This window comes from Corvus kubaryi, unplaced genomic scaffold (assembly GCF_017639235.1).
Source record: "Corvus kubaryi isolate FWS band 111438036 unplaced genomic scaffold, C.kubaryi_AGA036_p1.0 37398, whole genome shotgun sequence".
Classification (NCBI taxonomy): Eukaryota; Metazoa; Chordata; class Aves; order Passeriformes; family Corvidae; genus Corvus; species Corvus kubaryi.
The window spans coordinates 20256286-20280337 of NW_024581137.1; the positions used below are offsets into that span (position 1 = coordinate 20256286).

At 39.6% G+C, this 24052-nt stretch overlaps 1 protein-coding gene across 11 annotated transcripts in view; it reads right to left on the reverse strand.

Annotated features, from left to right (window-relative positions):
* RARB (retinoic acid receptor beta) overlaps positions 1 to 24052 on the reverse strand; it is a 317576-nt gene that overhangs the window by 53821 nt on the left and 239703 nt on the right. For 8 of the 11 annotated variants that reach the window (XM_042043055.1, XM_042043054.1, XM_042043057.1 and 5 more), the window contains one exon: positions 14173 to 14321. In XM_042043055.1, the coding sequence (XP_041898989.1) occupies positions 14173 to 14321 (149 nt within the window). The remainder of the gene's footprint in view (positions 1 to 14172; positions 14322 to 24052) is intronic. The other 3 variants (XM_042043058.1, XM_042043056.1, XM_042043060.1) reach the window with 1 other exon arrangement.

Sequence of the window (24052 nt, forward strand, 5' to 3'; positions counted from 1 at the left end):
TTTTACTGAACTCCTGACCTTTTTAGCAAACATGTCAAAGTCTCCAGACAGAACAGTCATCACCTTGAAACAATATGTGAGGGGAAAGAACGGCTGAGATTTTCTGCTTCTCCACTTCAGTGATTTAAACGGAGAGGAAGGCGCTGGTATGCGCTTCCATCTGCTTTTTTCAAATTAAGAAAAAAAAGGAGATGGAATGTATATAATTAAAAAGTTACAGTTAACTTCCTTTCAGTCATGTCTGTAGGATGATTTTTGGCCTGCTATGAAACTCCAGATGGGAAGAGTAATGAATATAATTTAATACAAATAACAGGAGATCAAAGAAGTGCTTTTCTGAGTTATTTCCCACAGTTTAATGGAGAACTCAGGAATGAATTATCGCATTTTGCTGTTGTTTTATATTTTTGTTTATGCAAATCAATTCCCTTTAACCTAATTTGTGAAGGATCAGACCTATAACCCAATAAAACCATAAAATGTCACTAGGATGGTTGTACAACTGGCTAGCACTTATCCAAAAGGCTGTACATTGCTAACTGCTCATCGTTTTTTTCCTCTCTTCCCCTCCAGTGCCTCAGGATTTATACCACCAATTAAGACAATAATGAGTGCCCCAGGTTGACCTCCCAGGAGCAAGAATTAATTAAGCGCAGTATTTCTTCGTAAAGAATGACACTTTTCCAAACCATTTATGTAGCTGCCCTCCTGCATGGAAGCACTGTATCACAGAAGACTTTTCAAATTGTTATCCCTCAATCGTCTGACTGATTCTGGTTTACGCTCATAATTCGTGTCTTTGTTTTTATCCACTGGGTTTTCAGATGGCTGGAGCAGGGGGACCATCTTCTTTGGACAATGTCACAATTTTACTAGGATGCACATGGGGAGTTTTTTTTGCACAGAGCTACAATGGAAAGACACTGAACAACAGCTACTCTAACAAAGTAGTGGACCTCCTAGTAAAAACAAACAAAAAATCTCCACCAAGCTATGCTCATGCAGTGACATGCAGGTTCCTGCAGCAGGCAGGACAAGGAAAAGACTCATGTTAGCTACAGAATTACCACGCTGCAATTACTTGTACAAGTCTCTCAAATTAACCTCTCCATTTAGCTGCTTGGCAGAGATGGAAACGTGAAGAGGAAAGGGCAAGCTCAAACACAAACCTACATGGGAGAAAGAAGGGGTGTGCGTGCTCCAAGGAAATTCCCCGCACAGGCAGGCTTTGTGTCCTCCTTCTTTTCCCCTCCCAGCCTTCCCCACAAAGGCTTGCAGAGTTCCCGCATATATTTGGCAGCAGAGTTATTTATCAGAAGAGGCACAGGGATTTTATTTAATTGTCAGCCAATACAAAAATCCCTGCATTTCTGCACCATCTGAAATTTATAGCGGCGCTAGTTTCTTTCCCGCTATCAGCAACCGAATGTTTACAGCTCAGCTGAAACAATAATGCAAACTATGCCACAAATATTTATATATGCCTGCAAGCTGGCTGAGGTGCAATTCCCCTCGCGCTAGCAGAGAGATCTGCACAGTTTGCATGCACAGCCAGCTGTTCCCTGCTCTCGCCCCAGCTGACCTGGAGCCAATGCAGCAGCCCAGCCTGAGCCTGGCTGGCTGGGTGGGTGCCTGTGGGTGCTGGCAAAGAACTGGCTTTGGCCATGCCACAGCATGGCCCCTGCTTGCCTTCAACATCCAGCATGCTTCTATTCTCTTTGACCTGGGAGGAGTTTTAAAACGTGCCCGATCCGCAGCAAAGAAGTTTCTGATGAGGTATGAAGTGACATGTGAAAACAATGCAGAAAGAAACCTAAAAATACTCAGAAGAAATAACATGGACATAAACATGCCAAAATAAACCAGATGTCTTGAGCATTATGCTTCCTGGTACAGTTTTCAGGCATCTATCTGAGTGACTCATCAACACACATTCATTATCTCCCCATAATTTTTTTTTTGCTCTTAGTTTTGACAGTTGACGTCTAAACAAATATGTTGTACCAGATCTCTTGAAATCTGGCAAGTAGTATCTTGTACTTACTACTTTATGCTGCACTCTCATTCCCCTGTGTTCAGCAACAAAGAAACTCTGCTAATATAGAGCTATCCACTAAAATCCTCTAAAGCCTAGAGTTTAGTGAAACTTGGATGCCTGGAGACTAGAAAACAGAGTTCAAGTAAACACCCAGAAATATGCAAGTCTGGCTCTCTAGTACTGGCAGTAGTCAAGGAAAATTACCTTTCCACACTGCAGCTGAAACTCATTACCAAAGGCGACAGCAGAGGGATGAGTTGGAGCTGGACCAACTTGGAAAACCCACCATTTTTAAGAGTGAGATGGTGGCCATATCCCCCTGCCCAGTTTCTGTACACAGTCAAAGCACCCACGGTCAAAACAGTCTGGACAATATGGGAAAGCAGGCTGAGAAAGGTGGATGAAATGCAGTCTTGTGCCAGTACAAGGGATTAGCAACTGCAGAAACAGAGCCAGAGGAATCAACTGACTAGTTCCTCCAAGCAATAAAGACTTTTAGGGTAACACTAATCGGAGAGATGCATCTTGTTGCAAACCCCAACACAAATCATACTGAGATGCTGAAAAAGCATCACAGCTTTCAGGACAAATGCAGTGCTGCATCCACCTTGACTGGTGGATCATTCAGCCAAGCTGTAGGGAAGCAAGGGAGAGTCTCAGACTGGGCAACTTTAACAACGAGAAAACATGACCTTTCAGAGATGAGTGAATGAACTGGAGCTGATTAATCAAACACAGGAAAATCTTAGCAAGATGTTTTCCTGTTTTCTCCCTCCCCTGCCAGACTTCAATCAATGGCCAGATTCAAGCACAGAGCTCATATAATCACAAGACGATCATTCTTTCAGTTTACGAAAATCACATGGACTTAGAGTAAGATGAAAGGTCTTTTTAGTTAGTTCATCCATTTGGTTCCTGGATGCTGTGCTTGCATCTCTCCTGTTCACCTAACACTCCCTTTTCTTTCCTTTAAAAAAAGTATGTAGTTTTCACTTTTGTTTCTGTACATGTAACAGTCTCTGGGCATTACTATCGACAAATGTGGACTGGGCAAGACCATTTGCAGCAGCATCTGAGAAATGCCTTGATCCCCTGATCCAAAAAAAACCCGTAAAAAATGGTAGTTCTTATTCATTTAAAAAATGATGGCTTGCAGAGCTCTCTCTCTTACATGCTCTGCTTAAATATTGCTAAATCTGGAGCACTGCCATTCTTTAGGACCAGCAGAAAGCATGTAAGGATCACGGTGCACACTGAAGCGAGGAACTAATAATTTGCATATATATTTATCACAGGTGCACAGGGCTCCAAGCAAGGCAAGCACTCCAGAGACAAGGAAGACCTCTCCCCTGTTTGGAAGATTCATCTGGAGAGCAGCCAGCCAGGACACTCGCAGGAGGAGTGAACAGTAGCCCATTGGAGTGGTTACGCCACAGCTATAAATCTCTGCTTTCCCTGTTAAGCGCCTGGGAGGAGGGAGAGGGAACTTGCCACAGCTGACAGTAATGGGTCCCATTAAATTGTCGCTTTTAAAGAGACTCTAAAACGAGAACAAACTTGCTTCATAAGCATTTGATCAGTTTCCCTGACACCAGGCAATGGCAGACCCTGCTCACATGCACTGGCTGGGGGCTGCTGGCTCTCCCCTCCAGCACTGGGTTCTGAATAGCTGGAGTGAAATCACTGACTGCATTTACAGCCAACCAAATCTACATTTTTGGCACTACTTGCAACTGTGTCTCACCTTATAATTTATGTATCCATTATTCTAGACAGGGAATCCAGAAACAATATATTTTTTCCCCTCTAAAGTATAAGTATTATGATCCAGTTTTTATTTCATAGTAACTTTTCCCACTAAAATATATTAAATGAGAAATTTTAAGCATGGCCACATGAAATCATAAGGGACTTTATATACAAAAATGTTCTTCTCCTTCTCAGCTGTCTCCTGAATTGAGCTGTGGAAACCGTGGGGGCTCCTGCTTATTATCAAAAGGAAGAACAATTTATGAGTAGGGACTCTGAATATTTGGCAAACCAGCTGCAGCAGCACACCAGTTAAACAGTTTCTATGCCAATATACCAAAAGTACCAATTACAGAATTGGGTGCACGACTTCTTTAAAACTACAAGTTTTCATAACTGGAGTACTGAGATGCACAGGTGTCACACCTAGAGGTGTCCCCTGTATGTGGGAAGTTCCTCTGAAAAAATAAGAATAATATGAAACAGGAAGAAGGACACAACATGTATATAATTTACATTATTCTCAGGAGACAAGGTATCCATATTTCAAGACTACAGCAAAATCTTGATACAAAGAGGGAAAGATAGGCACACAGCTGTAAACTCAACTTTGTCAGTTTCTGCTCTTTTTAATGGGTACTCAAAAGTGAAAGTTTTTTTTTAGTAAGGCATTTGTTTTGTTTTACAGGACAAAGAAAAAGAAGAATGTATATAATAAACAAATTGGATAAAGAATCTCTAAAGCTGACTTCACTGGAAATACTGAATCTCAGAAAATTACATCCAGTTGTCTTTTCTGCTACAGCAACAGACAAAGACCAGCTCCACAAATCTGAACAGCTCTGGGATCCATGGTACAAATTCAATTGCACTCCATTTCCAGAAGAATCTAAAGCAAATACCCCTCTAGGAAATTTTCTCAAAGGAACACTTCATTCAGGATTAGAAAGAACCTCTGTTTCCATTATCAGGTCAATCAGTAAGTGCAGATGGCAATGGAAGGCCACTTTCCAAGGCCAAAGTATTCCTTCAAATTGGGAAGCTGACCATTTACAAACTGGATGATGGTCTGCAATAACCAGAAAATATAGATAGGTGTATCTTTCAAAATAAATTCCAAAATTGTAGCAAACAAAGAGCATCTGAATAGCTACTTAATACATAAGTGTGAACAGAATTAGATAATGATTAATTCCATTTTCTACCATTATGAAAGCCCTTAATTTTGGATTTACTTCTCTAAGACGTGCCAATCAGAGAGGCTTTAAGTACTTGCTAAGAAACCTACAATTTGAAAAGATGCCTAAAGTAAGCACAGCAGTGACCTCAACCATCTCTCCAGCACCAAAATCACACTCAGAGAGAACTACTCTTGGCAAACTATTCTACTATTTTTTTCCTCCAGGAAAAACAGCGCACTTTCTTATGGGGTGCAGCAAGCTATCCTAAATCTAAATTCAACAAATCAATTGTATACCCTTCTCTATCAATTTTTCATTAACCAGACTTTATTTTAATAAAGTTCCAGAGTTAGAAAGCTAGTTCATTGTAATTTTATACATTTGCAATTGCATAAATGTGGCACAGTATAAAAAAAAAAAAGGAGGCTAGTACTATTATAAGAAAATCTCAGAGTATTTAATTTCTGAGATGTTTGGTCTGATATTCCTATTTCCTTTACTGGATTACCTCTGCAAACAGTACTTTTAAAGATCATATTATAAAATCTTGTGTTAAATATGGTGGAAAGCCGCATTTTTTCCTACATCTGTACAATTTGCAGGGCATGTACAGGACAGCCTGTACTCTACAACTATAATTAAAGGCCACATGTGGTCCTTAAACTAATGGAGAGGTATGAAATAGATTGACAAGATGAGAACAAAATAAAAGGTTTTTCCCTCTTTCTAGTGAAGAAAATTGAAAAAGTAAAACCCATTAGAACCTAGTGACAGGAAAATAAAAACATACTCCACATTCCCTGCATGCAAACCTCTCAGCAGGCAAGTGTGCCAGCCAGAATTGCAGCCCACCTGCTTCTGGCATCTCTAGTCGGTACCTCACGGCGCGATTTGCATCGATGGCACTTCTACGTGAGCATCTAATTTACTTAATTCTGCTGAAGGTGTTGTAAACCACACACACTTTACTGACCCAGTGTGAGCCCGAGCTCTCTCAGCCATTTGCTAATAAGCCACAACAGCTATGGGCAGGTGAAATCTGGATAGAAATGTGACAAATGCATCTACAAGGACCCTTCATCATCCACCTTGGTGAGAAACCATGATTCAACTCCAATAACAACATGTCAATGCACATATAAATTTGAAGTTTTTTCTTTTTACAGTGTATATTCTGAGGTAGAGAAAGGCATAGACGCTACCGAAAGAGTAAGACTCAACAATTTTAGTTTCTTAATAGTAACAGTGAAAAACCTGTAATTATTATGGACTGGTTAGTGTCCAAACACCCTGAAAAGATATGCAAGGTCAACAGGACTAAAGGCTACATTTATATCAGGAAATGCTCTTGGAACAGTCACGGGCACTATGGCTTGCTAGCATATGATGGGACAGTCCACATCTACCTTAGTCAACTCCTTTGGCCTCTGAAACAGGATAGTTGCACCCAAACTGTACACAGGGGATGCCTGCCTGCAGGAGGAACACTACTTGGTACCAGAAACCTTCCAGGTACACAGCACGGCAAAGCTGTGCCCCAAAATGTGGCTGGTCACAACACACCAGAGTTCACGAGTCAGACACTGCTGTTCTTTTTTGAGAAAGCCTTCACTGATGGTATCAGGAATTTTATGAGAGAAGGGAGTGCAAGATTTAAGCCAAACAATTATACATCATTATTTGACAGTTCATGGAAAATAAGAGAGTACTTTCCAGTTCCTGTTTCCACAGGACATTAGCCCTTGTGCTCACAAATAAGTGGAGCAGCAGGGTTAGCACAGTTAGAAAGTTAATTTGGGATAATCTCTGTGCTTTTATTGCACCAGCATGGTTGCCAAAAAAAATTACAGTAATTAGTAAAAGACAACTATTCTCACAGCTTAAGATGAACCCTTGGTCTATGACAAGGCAACAGGCAGGGTAAGAGGAAGAGTAGATGTGGATGTATGTGCTGTACTCTCATAGAGACACTGCTGCTCTTGGTCCATCTCTGCTCCAGAAGCCCAGTGCAGGGGAGCAGCTGAGCTGTAACCCATGACCTGGGTCCAAAGCACTGGAAAGCATACCTAGCACGTAACACAATTTACATTTTTGCTATCTGTCACAGTTAGCAAGCAGTTTTATTTCTTCATTCATGGCATTCACACAACCCAGGGAGTGATTTTAATAAACCTGGTAAGAAAATTTTTTTATTCCTGATCCCATCTATTTCATCACGTTTGCTTGCTCTCAGAGTGCTTCCAATTAATATATACTTCCCCATCTTAAAATTTTTGAAACAAATTCAGGATTTATCAAAAGTTTTATCTCCCAAACAACAACAAAAAAAGAAACAAGAACTTACTGAAACAGGTACCACCTTTTTCACAGGGCATCGGACTTCTTGGGTTTGTTATTTGAAAAGCTAAAATTTCAACAATGGCATTAAAATAATCAGGTCTCCTCTGAGAGCACGGAATGAATAAAATTTCCAGGTTTTCAGTACTACATTTAAAGCAATTGCAACCCATTTAGTGTCTTTCTGCATATGGCACAGCTTTCTGCAAATGAATGGCTTGGAATGTTGCTATGCTGTGAAGTGCTTACAGTTTAAGATTAGATTATATTAACAGCATGCAGAAATGTATTTCAAAATACATTTTTCACCTTCTAAAAAGTATTGTTGATTTAACTGAAACTAGAAGCAATTTTCCGTGATTTGAGGCATTTTTCATAGCTGTGCATGGATGACAGCATGCATCTCTACTGCTGGCACTGTCACTAATACAGCCTAAATGGAGACGAATACAGCTTGATCATTCAAGCTGATCTATATTTTTCTTTGAACCAACAGAAGCTTTTCCAACTGCATTGCTGCAAACAATGTTACTTCTTCCCCTGATACAAATCATACTGTGCACATATTTTTAACATTACATTTCTTACTTTCTGTTTCAATCGTAGGTGATTAAAACATGCAGAGAAAACAAAACCAAATACATGGAATGTTAGTTAGCTAGTTTTATGAAGTGTGCTTTTATTTTTTACTGCTAAGTAGCTGAGAAAATTCTATGTCTGGATCCTTAATTCCCTATAAAGAGGCATAAATATAGGCTTAAATATAATTATATTATAGCTAGAAGCTAACATGTGCAAGAGTCGTGTTATCAAAAAGAACTGCTCCTTAAGATCCCTCCACAATCCCAGAACCGCCTAAGAAAATGCAAATCTGTTCTCACATGATATAAGAGATATTATTAAAAGGAAAAGGCATCTGTCCCAAAGGACACTGTTCCATAAAGGAAACTTTTTGTAACAATCCATAAAATATTTTAGGTCTCTCAGCAACATTTCTCGCAGACCAAAGCATAGTATCATAGAATCATGATATCATTTAGGGTGGAAATAATATTCTTGCCATCAAACTTCAAACAAATAAATAAAATGAAAGCCAGTTCCTCTCTCTCTCTCTCTGTAGCATTTTGTAAGCCAGTTGTTGTACCAATGCTGATCAGGGATTCATGGCCTGCAACAGGAAAACCCCAAGCTCCTCAGCTTCCAGAGGGACATAACCACGGGGAACATAATCTCAGAGAACACTAACACAGTTGTGCTTGAGCACCTAACTCAAAGGATCATGGGGACAGGCTGTTCTGGAGGGTGACCCAGAGCAGGTCTGGTCTAGATGCTTTGAATCAGCAATCAGAGGAGCTTCTCTCTCTCTTAACAGACTGCAGAAAGCCCAGCCTTCAAAGTTAGGCAAGTAATTTCGGGCCTCAAGCGGTGGGACTGCCTCACACCACATCTGTAAGTGATTAAGTAAAAACTATAACAAAATGACAGCTTTTCTCCTAAGCTTAGCATTGTAAGCTTAACAGCAAATTTGGATAAAGCAAAAACTTTCATTTTCTCTCTTTTCTTTTTTCCCCCATGTGTATTTTATCTTTTTTGGGGAGTCAGTCCTACAAAATTACAGACCTAAATGTCAAGGTTTATATCAATGCCTGTTTTTCCATACTGCTTCAAGTCTTTGGCATAATAAAAATATATATTTGAGTCAGGAATATGTCAAACAAATAGACATATTATCATAGCTGAAGACCCTTGAATATATATTAAATGTGGCTACCCTTTTAATTTAATGATCCCAGATTAGATGTGAGTCTATATGAAAACTTTGATGGAAGGAAAGCTATCCTTATTTTATGATAAAAGCCAACTTGGAATCACTCAGTATTGAAGCAGATTTATCTACATTTTAGCATCAATAACAGGCAGAGAGGCATCTTCATCATTCAGACAAAACTGCTGGACCGCAAACCTACCCTCTTACATGCTGTGCTGTCTTCTCCCATGAAACTGCTCTAGGCATCTTTGCTGCCCACCAAATTCAAGCCAGTAATCCGGGCAGGACAGTCAGCAGAGGAATGCCGTCTTTTAAATGCCCAGAACAAGAGACAAGGCTTTCAGAGACAGCTGAAGCTGCCAGAACACCAGCTTCTCCTCCTCACCCACACAATGATGGCATTGTGTGGGGAATCCAGCCCACTACTCTCAGCCCCCTTTCTGCAAACCCGGCTACAACAACGACTCAAGTCAGGACCAAAGAGCTGAGCTTTTGGTGACAACCAGCCCTATAACCACTTGCACCAGCTGGATAAATCCAAATTGCTCATTTTCTATGGAATTTGTTTGCGTGCTATCTGGCAACACCCAGAGACTGGGGGAAGAAAAAAAAAAAAAAGAAAGATCTCAGAACTCTATAACTGAGGTCATGAAACAACACAAGTAGATTCCAAAACCCACCTCTGAGATGCCACACAGTTTACAAAATGGAAAAGTTGTAAATAAGCTGAATATTGTCAATGTACTGTTTTACACAAAAAAAGATGGACTGTCTCTGGAATTTTTCTTACAAAATACAAGTACACTCTGAAGATCGGTGTGATTTTGGAACTCTAACACATACACAAAGCCAGTGACCAGCTACGAGGCTTTTGTGTTTTGTGTAACACCCAGAAAGAAACACAAAGGCACATTTTTGGGGGTTTTTTAACCACTTTGAAACTCTCACTGTGGTTCACAAGTGCCTTGTATGAAATACTCCATCCTCTAAAAACCTTAAATGATTAGTATATCAACACAAGCCACAGAACAGTCTTTCTACTACAGCACAGTACTGAAGACTCCGGTAATGAATAAGACAGCAGGGTCACTGAAGTATTTGGCAAAGGAGGTTAGGAGGTTGTTCCCAGGTACCTGAAAAAATAATAACCAAGGATGACAGTGAGTGGGAAAAGAGGAAGGGAGAACAGGAGAAGGCACCAATCCCATGTGAGAAGACCACAGCAATGGTCTGACAATGAAGCCAGCTGAAGCCAGATTCTCAGATTCTGGAGGAAAAATGACAACAGATTGGGTAAAATAGAATACTGCAAATCAGAAATGATGTCATCATGACATGATGTCTGAAAGAACTGAGATTAGAGTTGGTGATGGCACAAAGAGAGCATGGAAAGTTCTGTCTTCATGAAGAACTCTGTGTCCAGGGTAGCAGTGAGGTGAGCAAGACGACACACCAGGGAAATATGGGAGGGGAGAAGTCAGAGACAGGGGTACTTTGGAAATCATCCATGGGTTGGTGGCAGCTGAGGGAAGATAAAATTTATAGCGCAGTGTTTCCCAAATTGAACATCACAAGGTCACAGTCACTATCCACAGCTCTCCAAGGGCTCCTGGCTGGAAGGGTCTCAATTAAAAATATACCTCTTATGAGCAGAATATTGCCATGACATCCTCCATTGGTCTACCATAAAAGAGGTCAGTAAACAACTCTTTTTTAAATAGAAAACCAAACAACTGAACCTTGGGGAATAGCATAGGAAGTGGATAAAGAGCCATTTAAGGAGATATTGAAAAATCAGTAAGTAAAATAGGATGAAAATGTAGAGTTTGGAAAGCCAGGAAAAAGAAAGCCGGAAGAATCAAAGGAGGCCATCGACCCAAAATCTGGAGGAAAGAAAAATGTTCCTTGCATTAGATGAGACTACTAAGGATCACTGTGGCAGCAGCTTCACTGGAGCTCAAAGGAGAAAGGCAAAAGAGAAGGAAAAACAGAGAGAAAACTAGAAAAAAACCAATGGAAAGCCAGCACAGAAAAACAAAAGATCGGGGTCCTAATTAGATAAATATGATGTGAGCAGAGTTTTCCATTTGTGTTTCCCTTGGGAAACAAGACTGCCAGGAGTTCAAAGTGAAAGGTAAATGAGTCAGAAAGGAAAAAGGGAAAGACTTAAGAAAAGGACCTCAGAACAGAGGAAGGGGCAAATGCAGGAGGAAAAATGAGTGAATTTAAGATTAACATCACAGAATGGAGACTGCAAATTGGGTGAAGAAAGAAGCAGGGAAAATAGAAGTGAAAAAGGAGAAAACTGCAACATGGTCAGATGAAAAGAGAAAGAAAGGGATTGGCTGATGTTTAGTCTAGCTTCTTATGGAATGAGGTTGCCTCTCCCCATCCCAACAGCTTCTGCACATGCTGGTCAGCTTCAGTGACAAATCTTGAAGAAAACAGAGCTTTTTGAAATTGCATGGAAATGTGTCTTCAAGGTAAAGGGGTAATAAATTTGAATTTCCTCACTACACAAAAGGCTGTAACACAAGTTCTTCATTATTATTGTTCCCTTGATTCACCAGAGAATCAGCACGAAACTGCAGCTCCATACCAATCAGAAGCCTTCAATGAAACAAAGGCTCTCTAATAAACTTAGGATAATCAACTGAAAGGCAGAGATCCACAGGAGATAAGGCTTCTTCAAGCAGCAGAGCTCAATTCTCAGTGCTTACTGAAACTTGCAAAGCAACTGGGTATTTTTTTGTATGAAGAAGGCTGGAGAGAGAAGAGGGGCATGAAGAACTGATATTGAGAACAGAGGCTGAAATTAGACTTGGAAACAGGCAGGAGACTGCATGGATACAAATCAGAAGTTCAAGGTGGCAGTTTTCTTGAAGTACAGGACCAACAGCTGATGGCTGTGAAAGCAAGTGTAAAGATGAAGGAAAAGAAAAATAAACCAAACAGTCAAAAAGGGTAACATTTTTCAGAGAAAGAGTGGAAACTGGCAACACAGGTTTCTGAGGCAGTCTCTGGTGTTGCAGTCTGCTGTCTGCTCTCTGCTGACATCCAGCTCACCACTTCTGTTGACCTGAAATTTCAGACGAATTTCAACAGCAAATGTAATACCTGACAGTCCACCAAAGGGACCAGTGGTTGATTCAGCAGCCACATCATGTTCTTGCCATTTTCTGGCATTCACTAAGAAATTTGATTCAATCCATGGAAGAGATTCCACAAAACCTTAGTCCAACCTGTTGAAGAGCTAGCATCAACAAACCCAAATATTAACAGTCTCAAGCAGCCAAGTTACTGTTTTGGAATCTTGTTATTTCTCATAGACTGACAGGTTTTGTATGTAAATAATCTTTTTTTCTTCTTCTTTTAACAGCAGCTATCATTAAAGGCTGAATTACCCCGCCTTGCAAATAAGCAAATAAGTGAAGATGATTTTTTTGTTGTTGTTGAGTAATAGCTAACACATTTACAAGATGGATTTCCTCATGCATTTTGACAAGTGTGATCTTGCTTTAATTATTTATGAAAATGCTTTGCAATAGGCCAGTGAAGGTCCTACAGTGTATTTTTGCGTATTTTTCAAAAATAATGAACTTGTAGGGACACGTGACCTTTCTGCCACAGTCTGCAATTATGTCTGTGCTTAGAGGTAACGTGGGTGAGCAAGTGACACCACCACTATTTGCATGTTAGCATCTGAGCATGATGAGATTTCCTACTTAAGGAAATCAGCTACAGCATATTCTTTCCATAGTTCTTCCTAACAGACATTTAAATTTTGATAGTTTTGTGGCATCTAAAAAAAAAAAAAAATACAGACAAGACATCCAAGAGAAACCTCAATATCAGAAAGAGGTTCTAAAACTGAAGTGCTGAAGTTACCTTCATTAATTCAGTATTTACAGTTATAAAATAGGGAGGAAATCAGATTTCAATCCTTTAGGTTTTTGTCTAATGACACAAACCCAGGACTATGATATTTTATGTAAGTACAAAAGGCCACTAGCATGAAAGAAGCTGAAGGTTCAAAGGATAAAGTAAAAATGGCCAACTACAGACTATCTGAAAAATATAACATTTCACAAAAATAAACCAGCAAAATGCCTTTTGTTAATTTATTCTCAGAACTTTATTTATATGGATATAGCACCTGTCACATTTTCGGCATGCATTAGTACTGTACTAAACACTACACATCTATTTTAAGCTAAAGGATGAAAATCATAAGTCTTTTCTTCAAATGTTAAGAAAGATCATTGCACTAGGGTATGCTAACAAATTTAATTATGAGAGCATCTGCCTTGTGATACCTTTTCTTTAGCATTTTTCACTCTACTGTCTTCCTTGCATGCATGGAAGTGCACACTGTTCCCTGTGTGCACACCTGCAGTTATTGCCACACAAACATGGTGTAGCTGACATTTCTTCTCTGCTGGGTATCTCCTCTTCAGACATTCTCTACTTTTCAGTGGTGTATTTTATTACTGCATCCTACAGACAGTCATCAATTCATGCTCTGACAATCACAGCACTGGAAGGCAGTTGGCAGATGTGCCAGCAATGAAGTCTGACAGATTAAATTTTGCAAACACAAACCTGCTAATCCTTAAATTCCCAAATTGATTTGAGACTAGTTACATAGCTAGAGACTACACCAAAAATTTCCAGATGATCAGATCCTGTTCCCAAATTCCACCCCTGAGTTGAGAGAGGTAGCAGCATGCAGAAAAAGGACAAGAGCAGCCAAGGGCCATGTGAGATCTCAGTGAATATCTGACCTACAGATATACAATGAAGAGTCTCAAAAAGTTTTCAGTTTATTCTTTGATTATGTCTACAGCTATGACCACATTCTCGTGAGAGTCAGTACTTAAGGAAGTCCCTGAAAGGCATATTTGGCAGAAGTCATGAGGGGAATTAATTCCAAGAGTGGTGGTAATTTATTTGTCTTTAGTCATGAATCAGAATTAATTCATGCAAGAAAGTTACAGCTGTATTTGAAGACAATCAAGTCACACCAAACTGCGTTGCTTTATCCCTCTCCTAAGATGAAATGCAGACTTATAAAAGGAAAGGGAGATGATGGCACTCACCTTACATCCCTCACAAGCACTGACACCATAGTGATATCCAGATGACTTGTCTTGACAAACAAAACAGGGCTTGTAAACACGAGGGGGTGGAAGTGGTGAAGGAGGGCTCGGAACAAGTTCCTCAGAACTGGTGCTCTGAGTTTCAACTGCTACAAAAGAAAAAAAAAATGAATGATTCATAATAATTTTGAATAAATTACTACATATAACCATATTAAAAATATCAAACTGGCCCATATCTTTCTTTCCACAATAAACATTAATTTGTTTTTCCTAGTAAAATTTAAAGGGAGCTAAGCAAGGCAAATAAAGGCAGGACTACATCCTACAGCCTCAAAATTATACTTTAAAGTACCCAATAGTTTAGATGTAGGACACGAATCTTACCCGGCTCCAAAAAAGGACAACTTTGGGCTTATGTTCTGGTTTTAGCCTATTGAATTGTATGGCATCCATGTGTGCAGGTTGGATATCAGTCTTTAAAGGGAAACTGTGGCATGTACCCTTGTAATTGGTACCTAATCTTGGGAGAGTTTTTTAATCTCTTGCCTTTTTCTACAAAAGGTAACACCTACAATATGCAATTCTGACCTAGCAGGATAGCAGCACCTATCAAGATATATGTAAAGAGTGTGAGACCTGAAGTGAAAATTACCTAAACAAGTTGTCCTTTTTTGTTTTTAAATCTGTAAAACTAGCATAACCCAGCAACACCTCCTTACCTACCTTAGGACCTGAAACATCAAGAAACCTGGCAGAGAAAAAGCTACTTATATATTATGACCTCACATCCCCTTATTGCCTTAATATTTCTAGATGGTCATTTGTTTTGAGCCTGTTGAAAAGCCAGTTAGCCCTTTCAGGGAAAGGACATGAAAGCCCTACGATGCATGAAAAGACATGTGAACTACATCTTTCCAAAACATCTGCATTAGTTTTCTGTGATACGCTGTCATCATTCCTCACATTTATTGTGGATGTGCAATACATTTTCATGTTTCACCTAGCCGTCTGCTGCTTCTCAGATAAATCCCTCTAACTTTTCAACAGATATACAGGAATGACAAGATCTGTGAACTCAGATCTATCCAGAAATATTAGGCACTATCAGCAGAGCTAAATCTCCAGAGTACTAACAGCAGGCCCTAAAGAATATTACTCAATGGAAAATTCTTAGACAAGATTTACTGTACATGATATTTTTCAGATTACAACGATGATACATTTGTATTAAACTCATGATTCATTGTCAACTCGTGTTGCAGAATTCAGAGGGCATCACAGCACATGAGGCAACCTCTGATTACTGGTGAGAAAAGGGCCCCTTTCTGCCATTTCTCCTTGGGTTAAGCTAGTATCAACTTCAAGGACAGACACTTGAGATGAAAATAAATGCTAGAGTAAAGTATTAAAGGCTCCGATTTAAGCTAAGAAATACTTCTCCAATGGGACCAATTTATTTATATACCTAACAACAAGGAGGCTGTGAAAAAACAGGAAAGTAAAATAAGAAAAATAACACAGCTCCATAAACTGTGACATTAAGACAACGTCCAGAACTATACTCATCTTTTTCAGTATTAAATAAACTGAATTTGGCAAACATCTACATGTTCCTACTGCACCAAGAAAACTTTAATGAAGCTTTTTCTTAATGAAAACTCATATGAGAATGATCATTTCTTTTCAACAGTAATTTTTGGTATTTAAGAGAGATAGAGAGTGCTCTGTTATTGATCTCTGCACAGCCACCCAGCTTGAATCAATAATCTATTAGTACTTCTAAATTAAAGTTAGATTCATCAAATGCCCTTGAGAAGCCTCAAACATTCCTTGCCTTATTTCATGCTCGTACATGAATTATGGTGGCTTCCAATTGAGTCTATGGAATGATAAAATTTTAGCTTTAAAACTCCAATACCAGCAGACAATGTGTTTTGTATTAGCTCATTCAACTCTCCCAGTCCATCTAAAAGGCAGTTTTCAGGCTCCCCATGGGAAAACAAGGTTGTGTCATTCAACAAAACAACTGCACTCCAGCAATCCTTCCGTGATTTCAGTTTGGGGAAAGCAGCCTTTGAGGAATAATACTGATACGCTTTTGTTTATTCATAATTTCATCCTGAACAAGCACCAGCATCCAAGAGTAGTGTTCCAACCACAAACAGTATTGTACACCAGAGAGGTCTGTCAAGCACTGTACAAACAACAGGAGCTTGTGATACCCAGAAGAGATCATGCAACCAACTCAATTCATAAATACACAACACAGTCAGCAAGTAAAGTGTTGAAGGTACTGCTAGAGAATATTTTTCAGGACAATTTGAAAAGGTATATGATAAGGAAAGGGCCAATGGAAATCAGAAGATCCTCCCATATACATGTGCCACTAAAAGGACTTAATCTACTAAATATAATACTTGCATTAGCTGAACAACTGCCTAGAGAGTTTGGTTTTTTGGTTGGTTTTTTTTGGTTGGTAGGTTTGGGGGTTTTTATTTGGGTTTTGTTTTGGTTTTGGGGGGGGGGTTGTTGGTGGCTTTTTGTATAAGAAAACCCAGTTTGGGCACATTCACTTTTGATCACAGGCAAGGTGTGCAGTTTTCTGGAGAAGGCTTGAACCCAGGTTATACATGCCTGACTCTTACTCCAGTTTCTGACTTACTAATCTTCCTTGGATTTAGCCTTATTAACTCTTTATTTGAAAATGTATGCAGTGCCTGTGCAGAAGTCCTGTGCAGCATCTGTAGCAACTCATGCTCAGCAGGTATAAAGTGCTATTTTTGCAACATGTTGACAGCTAACGGGTGCATGACAGCAGAAGCTGCTTTCTTCTATGCATGTCTACACAAGCAACCAGGAAAAAAAGAAAGGATGGGGGGTGGACAGCTGACTTTTCCAGAAGAAGCATTTTTAAATCAGTCTTACAATTTTTAGGAAGAATTCAAGGGGGAAAAAAAAAGAGAATCAAAAAAAATGCAACAGCTTTCCATGCCCTGCTTTCTTGTCCTGTGGGATGTGACACTTCAGGACCCCTACTCACCTGAGACAACAGAGCCTCAGTGCTGTCACCCAACACCTGAATGCAGCTTAAGCACACAGGGACTCTCAAACAATCGGTCACTTCACAATTCCTAAAATGTCTGAAATTTTTCTAAAGGTTAGATAAAGTAGCAGATAAGATCTTTAAAAGCACAGCGTGCTTTCTGAGAGCTAATTTACTGCCAGCTAAACCGTGTTGACAGATGGAGAAGGTATTTTATTTTGAGACCAACTAGAAGCAGGCAGGCACCGCAAAATGCCTCATGTTCTCCTAGAAACTTAGATTATTAAGCTTGCATGTTAATGCACACTTTGGACAGTTGAGTTTTAAAAGAGTAAGAAGTTGTAAAGCAAATGGCATTTCCTGGATAGCCTCAAGGGAATTTTGAATACTGAGCTCAGGGTCCCTGGTGGGAAGCAGCAATTTCAGCTAATTAGGGTGAATAGCAAAGTGTTGCATTTGGTCAAAACATTCTGTTAACCCTCATTTTTGTTGGCACCAACAAGAGTCTGGATTTTTTGCCTTTTCTTCTTCTTTTTTTTTTTTTTTTTGTGAATTCACTGCAGGAGTGCAAGGCACTCAGCTCACATACATTAGGCAGAAAGTCAAAGGAAACGCCAAAGTTCAACTAAAGTACAAGTAATTAGAACCAGATTCTCTGCTGCTTGTATGTGTGCATTTGATTGTAGAAGTTATTTATAAGCCTCCAAACATTTGAAAAAATAACTATATACTGTAGATCATTTAATTTTTATGTCTCGTCTGGAAAAAAAAGTCTGCTTTTAATCATCTTCCAGGAAGGGCCAGGAACTGGGAAAGTGGGTCTCAATTGTTTCAATACAAATTTCTCTCTTTCATGTGCCACATAAAACCATACTATAAAATTAAATCCAAAATATCATTGACTTTGCCCCCCCTCCAATTTTTTTTAATAAAAAACTTCTTTGAATTTGTCATGCTTAAATAGTTTGCATTGTTATGAGGGTTTGGTTATGGGTTTTTTTAAACTCTTGTTTGGAAGACAGACAAGGGGAGAAGAAAAAAAAAAAGAGTGAGAGAGAAAGAAAACATTATTGTGGAGACTTGCCAGCCTTGACTTAGTAACCTGGCCATGACCCTCCAGCGAGTGTGTGTTTGACCCGGTCACACATGACTCTAGCTGCGTACTGTTGCTGGGTTATAAGTCCCAGATATTTTTACCATATATACAACAGGTGGGGATCACAGACAACAGAAAGAGGAAAACAAAGTCTCCCCTTGTGGGAAGACTCCCATTTTGTCCCTTGCAAAGAAAAAAAGTACAAAGCAAAGAAGTTGTGCTACTACTTCAGTACTGGCACTTGCTGTGCTGGATCGTTGTTTTTCCTGGGGGATGGACACACAGAGGTGGAGTGGGCTGAGGGCAGGAGGCCCGAGGAAAAGGCTCAGGAGAAGCCATGTGCAAATGTTAATCAACACAGAACAAATTATCACAGTCAAAACTCTTTCCTTATAGAGCTGGTATGCATTGAAGTTCAGGAAGGAATGCTTTTTATTACAAGTGAACACAACATACCTGGATTAAAACATACAAAAACTTCAGATTGAGATACTATTACCAGGATTTTCAGAAGCACTTAAGAAAGTTTGTTTTCCACATTTGAGGGTTTCTTTTTTATTTCTTTTAGCTGCACACATCTGCCTTAAAGCTATGATGTTAAATATATTTATTCTATTCTAATACTTGGTTACAATTTTTCCAGCATTAATTTTAATCAAGTCATGCATCTCTACAAGACTGTCCTTTAAAAAAGGGTGGTATTCTGGATGAAAGCCAAAGAAATCCTCTAAAGTCTATGGGTTTGCATTTAGTCTGAAAAGGGGCATTCGACTTTCAACAGGGACATCAGAAGATGAAACTCCATGACCTTGCTTCTTTTTGAGGGAGCCAAATCAAAAATGATCCTTTTCTGTTATTTTAAAAGCTAATACAGTATCTAACCGGTTTTCACTATGTGCTGCTCAGGATTCATACAGTATGATTAAAATAACAACAGAACTAGAAAGAGGTAAAGGTTACAGAGCTCAGAAGCCCAGTCTCCAAGGACCAGACTAATGGACAAAACTGCATGCAAGGTCACCTAAAAGGAGTCTCAGACCCAGGGCACTTTGAGGGCCATGCAAAGGGCACAGGCTGCTGCTGCCAAAACTATCTCAGACAAGGTGCAAGTCCCGATAGGCACAGCTGAGTTGGCAGGAGTTCTGTAAAGCTGAAGTACTTTTGCTGCTACAACTCTTGTCAGCTAAAGAGCGATAGGGACAGCTGGCTTCTGTCCTGAAGCATCTGGGAGAAGAGGGGTCCTGCTGAACTCTGCCCTCCGCCTCAGAGCACAAGAAGCAGTGAAGCACACTCTCTGTTCCGATATCCTCACCCTAATGAAGTTCCAAGTACAAATTTGGCCATTGCTCCACTGCAGCCAGACATACCATCAGGACAGTATTTTCTTCCCCCACCCTTCCGCATCTCATGCATTTAGACAGTGCACTATTTTGGGCAGGGCCTCAGAATGTGCTGTACAGTAACTGGTGCTGCAGAACCTTCCAGTGTTACTCCAATTCAAATAATGGTAATGTTCATGATCCTGCCAAGTCGAAAGATATTTGAAGAATAAACCCTGAAATCCACAGCCTTGAGGGGAGACATTATTTGCAAAGCAGGTCCTTAGAGTCCTTTCATTTTAACTATTGTAGCATTTCAGTGTTAAAACACAGACTAAATTTAAAGTATGATTCAAAAAAAAGAAAAGCCAACTTCTTCATAGTCAACAAATGCCTTTGCTGTGTATACACCAAGTTGTATTTGTCAACTGGAATGACAGAAAAAAAGTGTTTACACTCGTCTGTTGCATCTTCACCGGTTTACAACTGGGAGAGAGCGAGCTGCATCATATTCCTTCATGCCTTTCATCAACAAAATTGCCAAGTTTCCATTGCAAATCTGTAACGTTAACCAGCAGAGTCATGTAACATAAGTCAGTGGAGTCAGTGGATACTGATCTTGACCATACAACAGGAGTGTAGCCCTTTGAAACCTGTATTCGTATCAGGGGATTAGGGCCAAGAAATAGTTTAGTATCCTACTACCAGCATAGCAGAGCTATCCAGATTTTTTTGCTCTAAGTCAGATAACAACAGCATCTACATTCTGGTTATTTTTCTGTTCTACTCTCACAATATAATTTCTGTTACTTAGCAGCTAACTTCTTCACAGATATTATTATTCCCCAAATAATCTTAATCAGTAGCCCAGTGAAGAGCAGGGATCATTTAGTACCATATTTTTCTGTTATGACACAATCTGGCCTCTTTATTAATCCATTAGTTAAACATGGCAATTCTGTCACCTGACTTTATGCTGGCATTTAATACGGCACTTCAAGAGCCCCACCTGCCAGCACATCTTCCGGAGTGGCATTCCTGCACAGATTCCCTGAGTGACTCTCCTCAGGCCCTGCTGTCCCTGGCCACACAGCAACACTAGCACCGCTTCTGGTTCTGCCATATTTAGCAGCATGAAAGATCCTGCTCTCTTCTACCTATCTGATCTACAAGCATGGTCCCTGCCACTCCAGTATGTGAATAACCCATGAGCATTCATATTTGTACCTTTTTAACACCTAAGTGAGATAAGGGAAGAGCTATTCTTACTTTACAGACGAGAAACAGAAGCACTGACAGTGAAAGAGCTTTATTTGCTTGCATCATAAATTCCTAGAAAAATCCAAGCAGTACCCAACTGGGATTTTCAACAGCAACTGAGAATCCAGCTGCCTACAGCCCTAAGCAGTGTCCTCAAAATATAGCCTTACATGTCTTGCCCTAGGTTTCACGTGGGATATATGACAAAGCAGGGAACTCTGTTAAGTCTGTGCTCAGTCCTTCTATTGCAGGGGCTCTGAAGCACCCCCAAGTCTGCATGTGCACCCCACTCACCTGCCCACTGTGAAGCAGGGCAGGGCTGGGTGCCTCCCGCCTCCAAGAACCACTGCTGCTGCCAGCAGAGAAAGCCCTGCCTTCATTTTCTGATCTCCCCAGCCAGCTGAGAATTAGCTTTCTGTAAGACTTCCATCATATATAAAATTACACAGGAATGCCCCAGTAGGGAACTGAGAGAAATCCTGAATCCTCTCCTGAAGGCACCTCAGCAGCACTTGTGCATGTGGACACTGTGTATCACACAGGCATAAGCAACACCAGGAACTGCCACAAAATCCTCTACTCTTGTTTGCACTGTCCAAGCCTCACAAACCACCAAGATGTTAAGTCTGAATCTAGCAGGTTAGTCTTATAAATTGAGTACACATGACCTGAAAATCACCAACACACAATTAGGTATTTCTGAAAGAAAACACCCTAAAAAACCTTTCTCTGAAACTGCTGCATCTTTTTGTTGTGCCCCACAGGTACACAGGGCGAGCTGTCACTGCAACCACTTTTGGTGCTTCTCCCAGAAGAGCCATGACTTTTGGCAACTACATACTCTACACACATATTTACTACAGCTAGCAGTAAAGGACAATGAGGAGGCAGCAGCTGCTCCATAGGTTTGCAATTCCTGGTTCTCAAGCACCAGCTCCACTAAACCCTGAGGTAGTATGTATAACTAACAGCACCTTTTCAAAGAAAATTATACTGCTCTTCAGGCTGATTTTTTTTTTTCCCCAACAGTTATGTCAGCAAAGCAGTTCTACATTTGGGTTTACGCTTCCATATAGCCAGAGAGACGCATTTACACCTGAGCAAACGTGGAAAGCAGAAAGCTTGTCAGGATTAATTATATCAGGGCCAAGAACTGCATCTGGTTATACCTGTGTTACTCTCAAGACAGCGAGACTTAATGATGTGCTAGTAACTGAGAACAGGAGCGTCTTTCGCTAAATAAATGGCCAGGCAGACACCATCAGTGAGCCAGGGTGAAAGTAAGAGTAGAGACAGGATGGCCGCAGGGTTTGGCAGGCAGAGTTTACAGGGCAGCAGCTCATCACTTTGTATTAGGAGCCTACCTTCGAAATGAAAAAGAAAACATGTTAAATGAAAAAAATAAATCGTATGGAAAACTGAAGAAAAACATCCGAAAGATGCTAGCTCTGTAGTTTTTTCAGGTCGGTGATTTTCTGCCTGTCCATTACCATGCAAAACCACATCAGTCTCAAGTGAAAATTCTGCATTACTGCAAAACTGAAAAATAGGATCTTCTTTAAAAAAAAATACATAATTGGACCATCATCTGCAGGAAGTTAAATTTTCCTTTGAAAATTAAGTTTTCTTACAATTCAGGCCCCGGCTTCTTTAGCTGTGAATTCCTATGGTCAGATCCTTATGTGGAATAAAGTGGCACAGGCAAAGAAGAGACACAAATGTAGAGAGGATGAGAACTCTGCCCTCTTTATTCTCTATTTATGAAAACGAAGCCTATTTCTGTGGCCTATTGATACAAATGTGGTGTAACAAATTCAGTGCTTTCCCCACGGGATCAAAAATTTTTTAAAAAGGCCCGCTGTAAGGAAAGAAACACTTAAAAATAAAAGGGGTCTGACTCCTTTTTTCAGCTATGTTTTATGGTGTTGCTACTCTACTGATTTTAAAAAAGACTCTTGACTTGTAAACATAAATGGGAGAAAACCCTGACCCAGTATCATCAGTAAGAAACGAAAATTGGAAGGGCAATGAAATAGTTGCTATAATCTCTACACACATCCAGATATTTTACTAAGTCATAAAGTCTCCATTTACAGTTATTAAATGTTATATAGTATTTTGAGGATTTTTATTTTCAAGTCCTTTTAGGAATTTTTTTATTCTTCAAAACTCACCTCCTATCCAAGTTGGTACTAGTTTTTGGTATTACTATGCCTGCCAAAACAATTTTTTATTTTCTATATACTCGACATATCTTATGACACTATTCATCATGACTTTTTGCTGTGGCTTGAATCCAGCAAGAAAAGGAGTGTTTTAATATCTTTAATCATGTAATACTATTACACAGTTGTTCAGTACCACATGGATAAAATAAAACTATTGTGCTCTCTTTGGAAATGCCGTAAAACTGACTTGCTGTGTAATATTTTACATATTTTGTTTCTCAAATTTTAGGACCATTAGTTCAGAACATTTTGATCTTTAAGTGCTTTCAAACCTTAAAATTAATAGAGTGACTCAACAAGAGCCAATTCAGTAATCAAAACTACTTTGAGTTAGTAAGAGTAGCAGTTAAAATGCTTATCATTACAATTAATTTGTATTACAGCCACACTGCTGGATATCACTAATTGATTTATATACCCTCCTTTTTATACCCATTTACAAGGGCAATTATGAACTCCATCACATATGTTTAAATGGGTTACATCAGAACATTATCTAGAAACTAGACTGCTGAGCTTAAAATCCTTAAGAACAGGTAAATTCTTCATTAATGGGTATGTTATCAACTTACTACAAATGGCCTATAACCTTTTAGGCAGCACACGGTACTAATATTTTACTTTCCATGGGCAGTTGGAGGTTGGCTCCAATGATGAGCTCCACTGCTATCTTTAATTGTTTTTAAAATTGCATATTATAGGCAGCAATAAACACAAATTAGTATTATACCATCCACAGCTTTCTGCAAGGCACGGTTTCTATAAACAAGTTAAAACGCATACATCTGTAAATAATAAGTATAAGCATGCTGAATTTAATGAATAAGGGCACTAAAAGAAATTGAACAGTAGGGGTTCAGCAATTAGAGTAACTGCCCATTTTATTAAAAATGTATTGTTTCCAGCTTTCACTTTAGAAGGCTTTTATTGC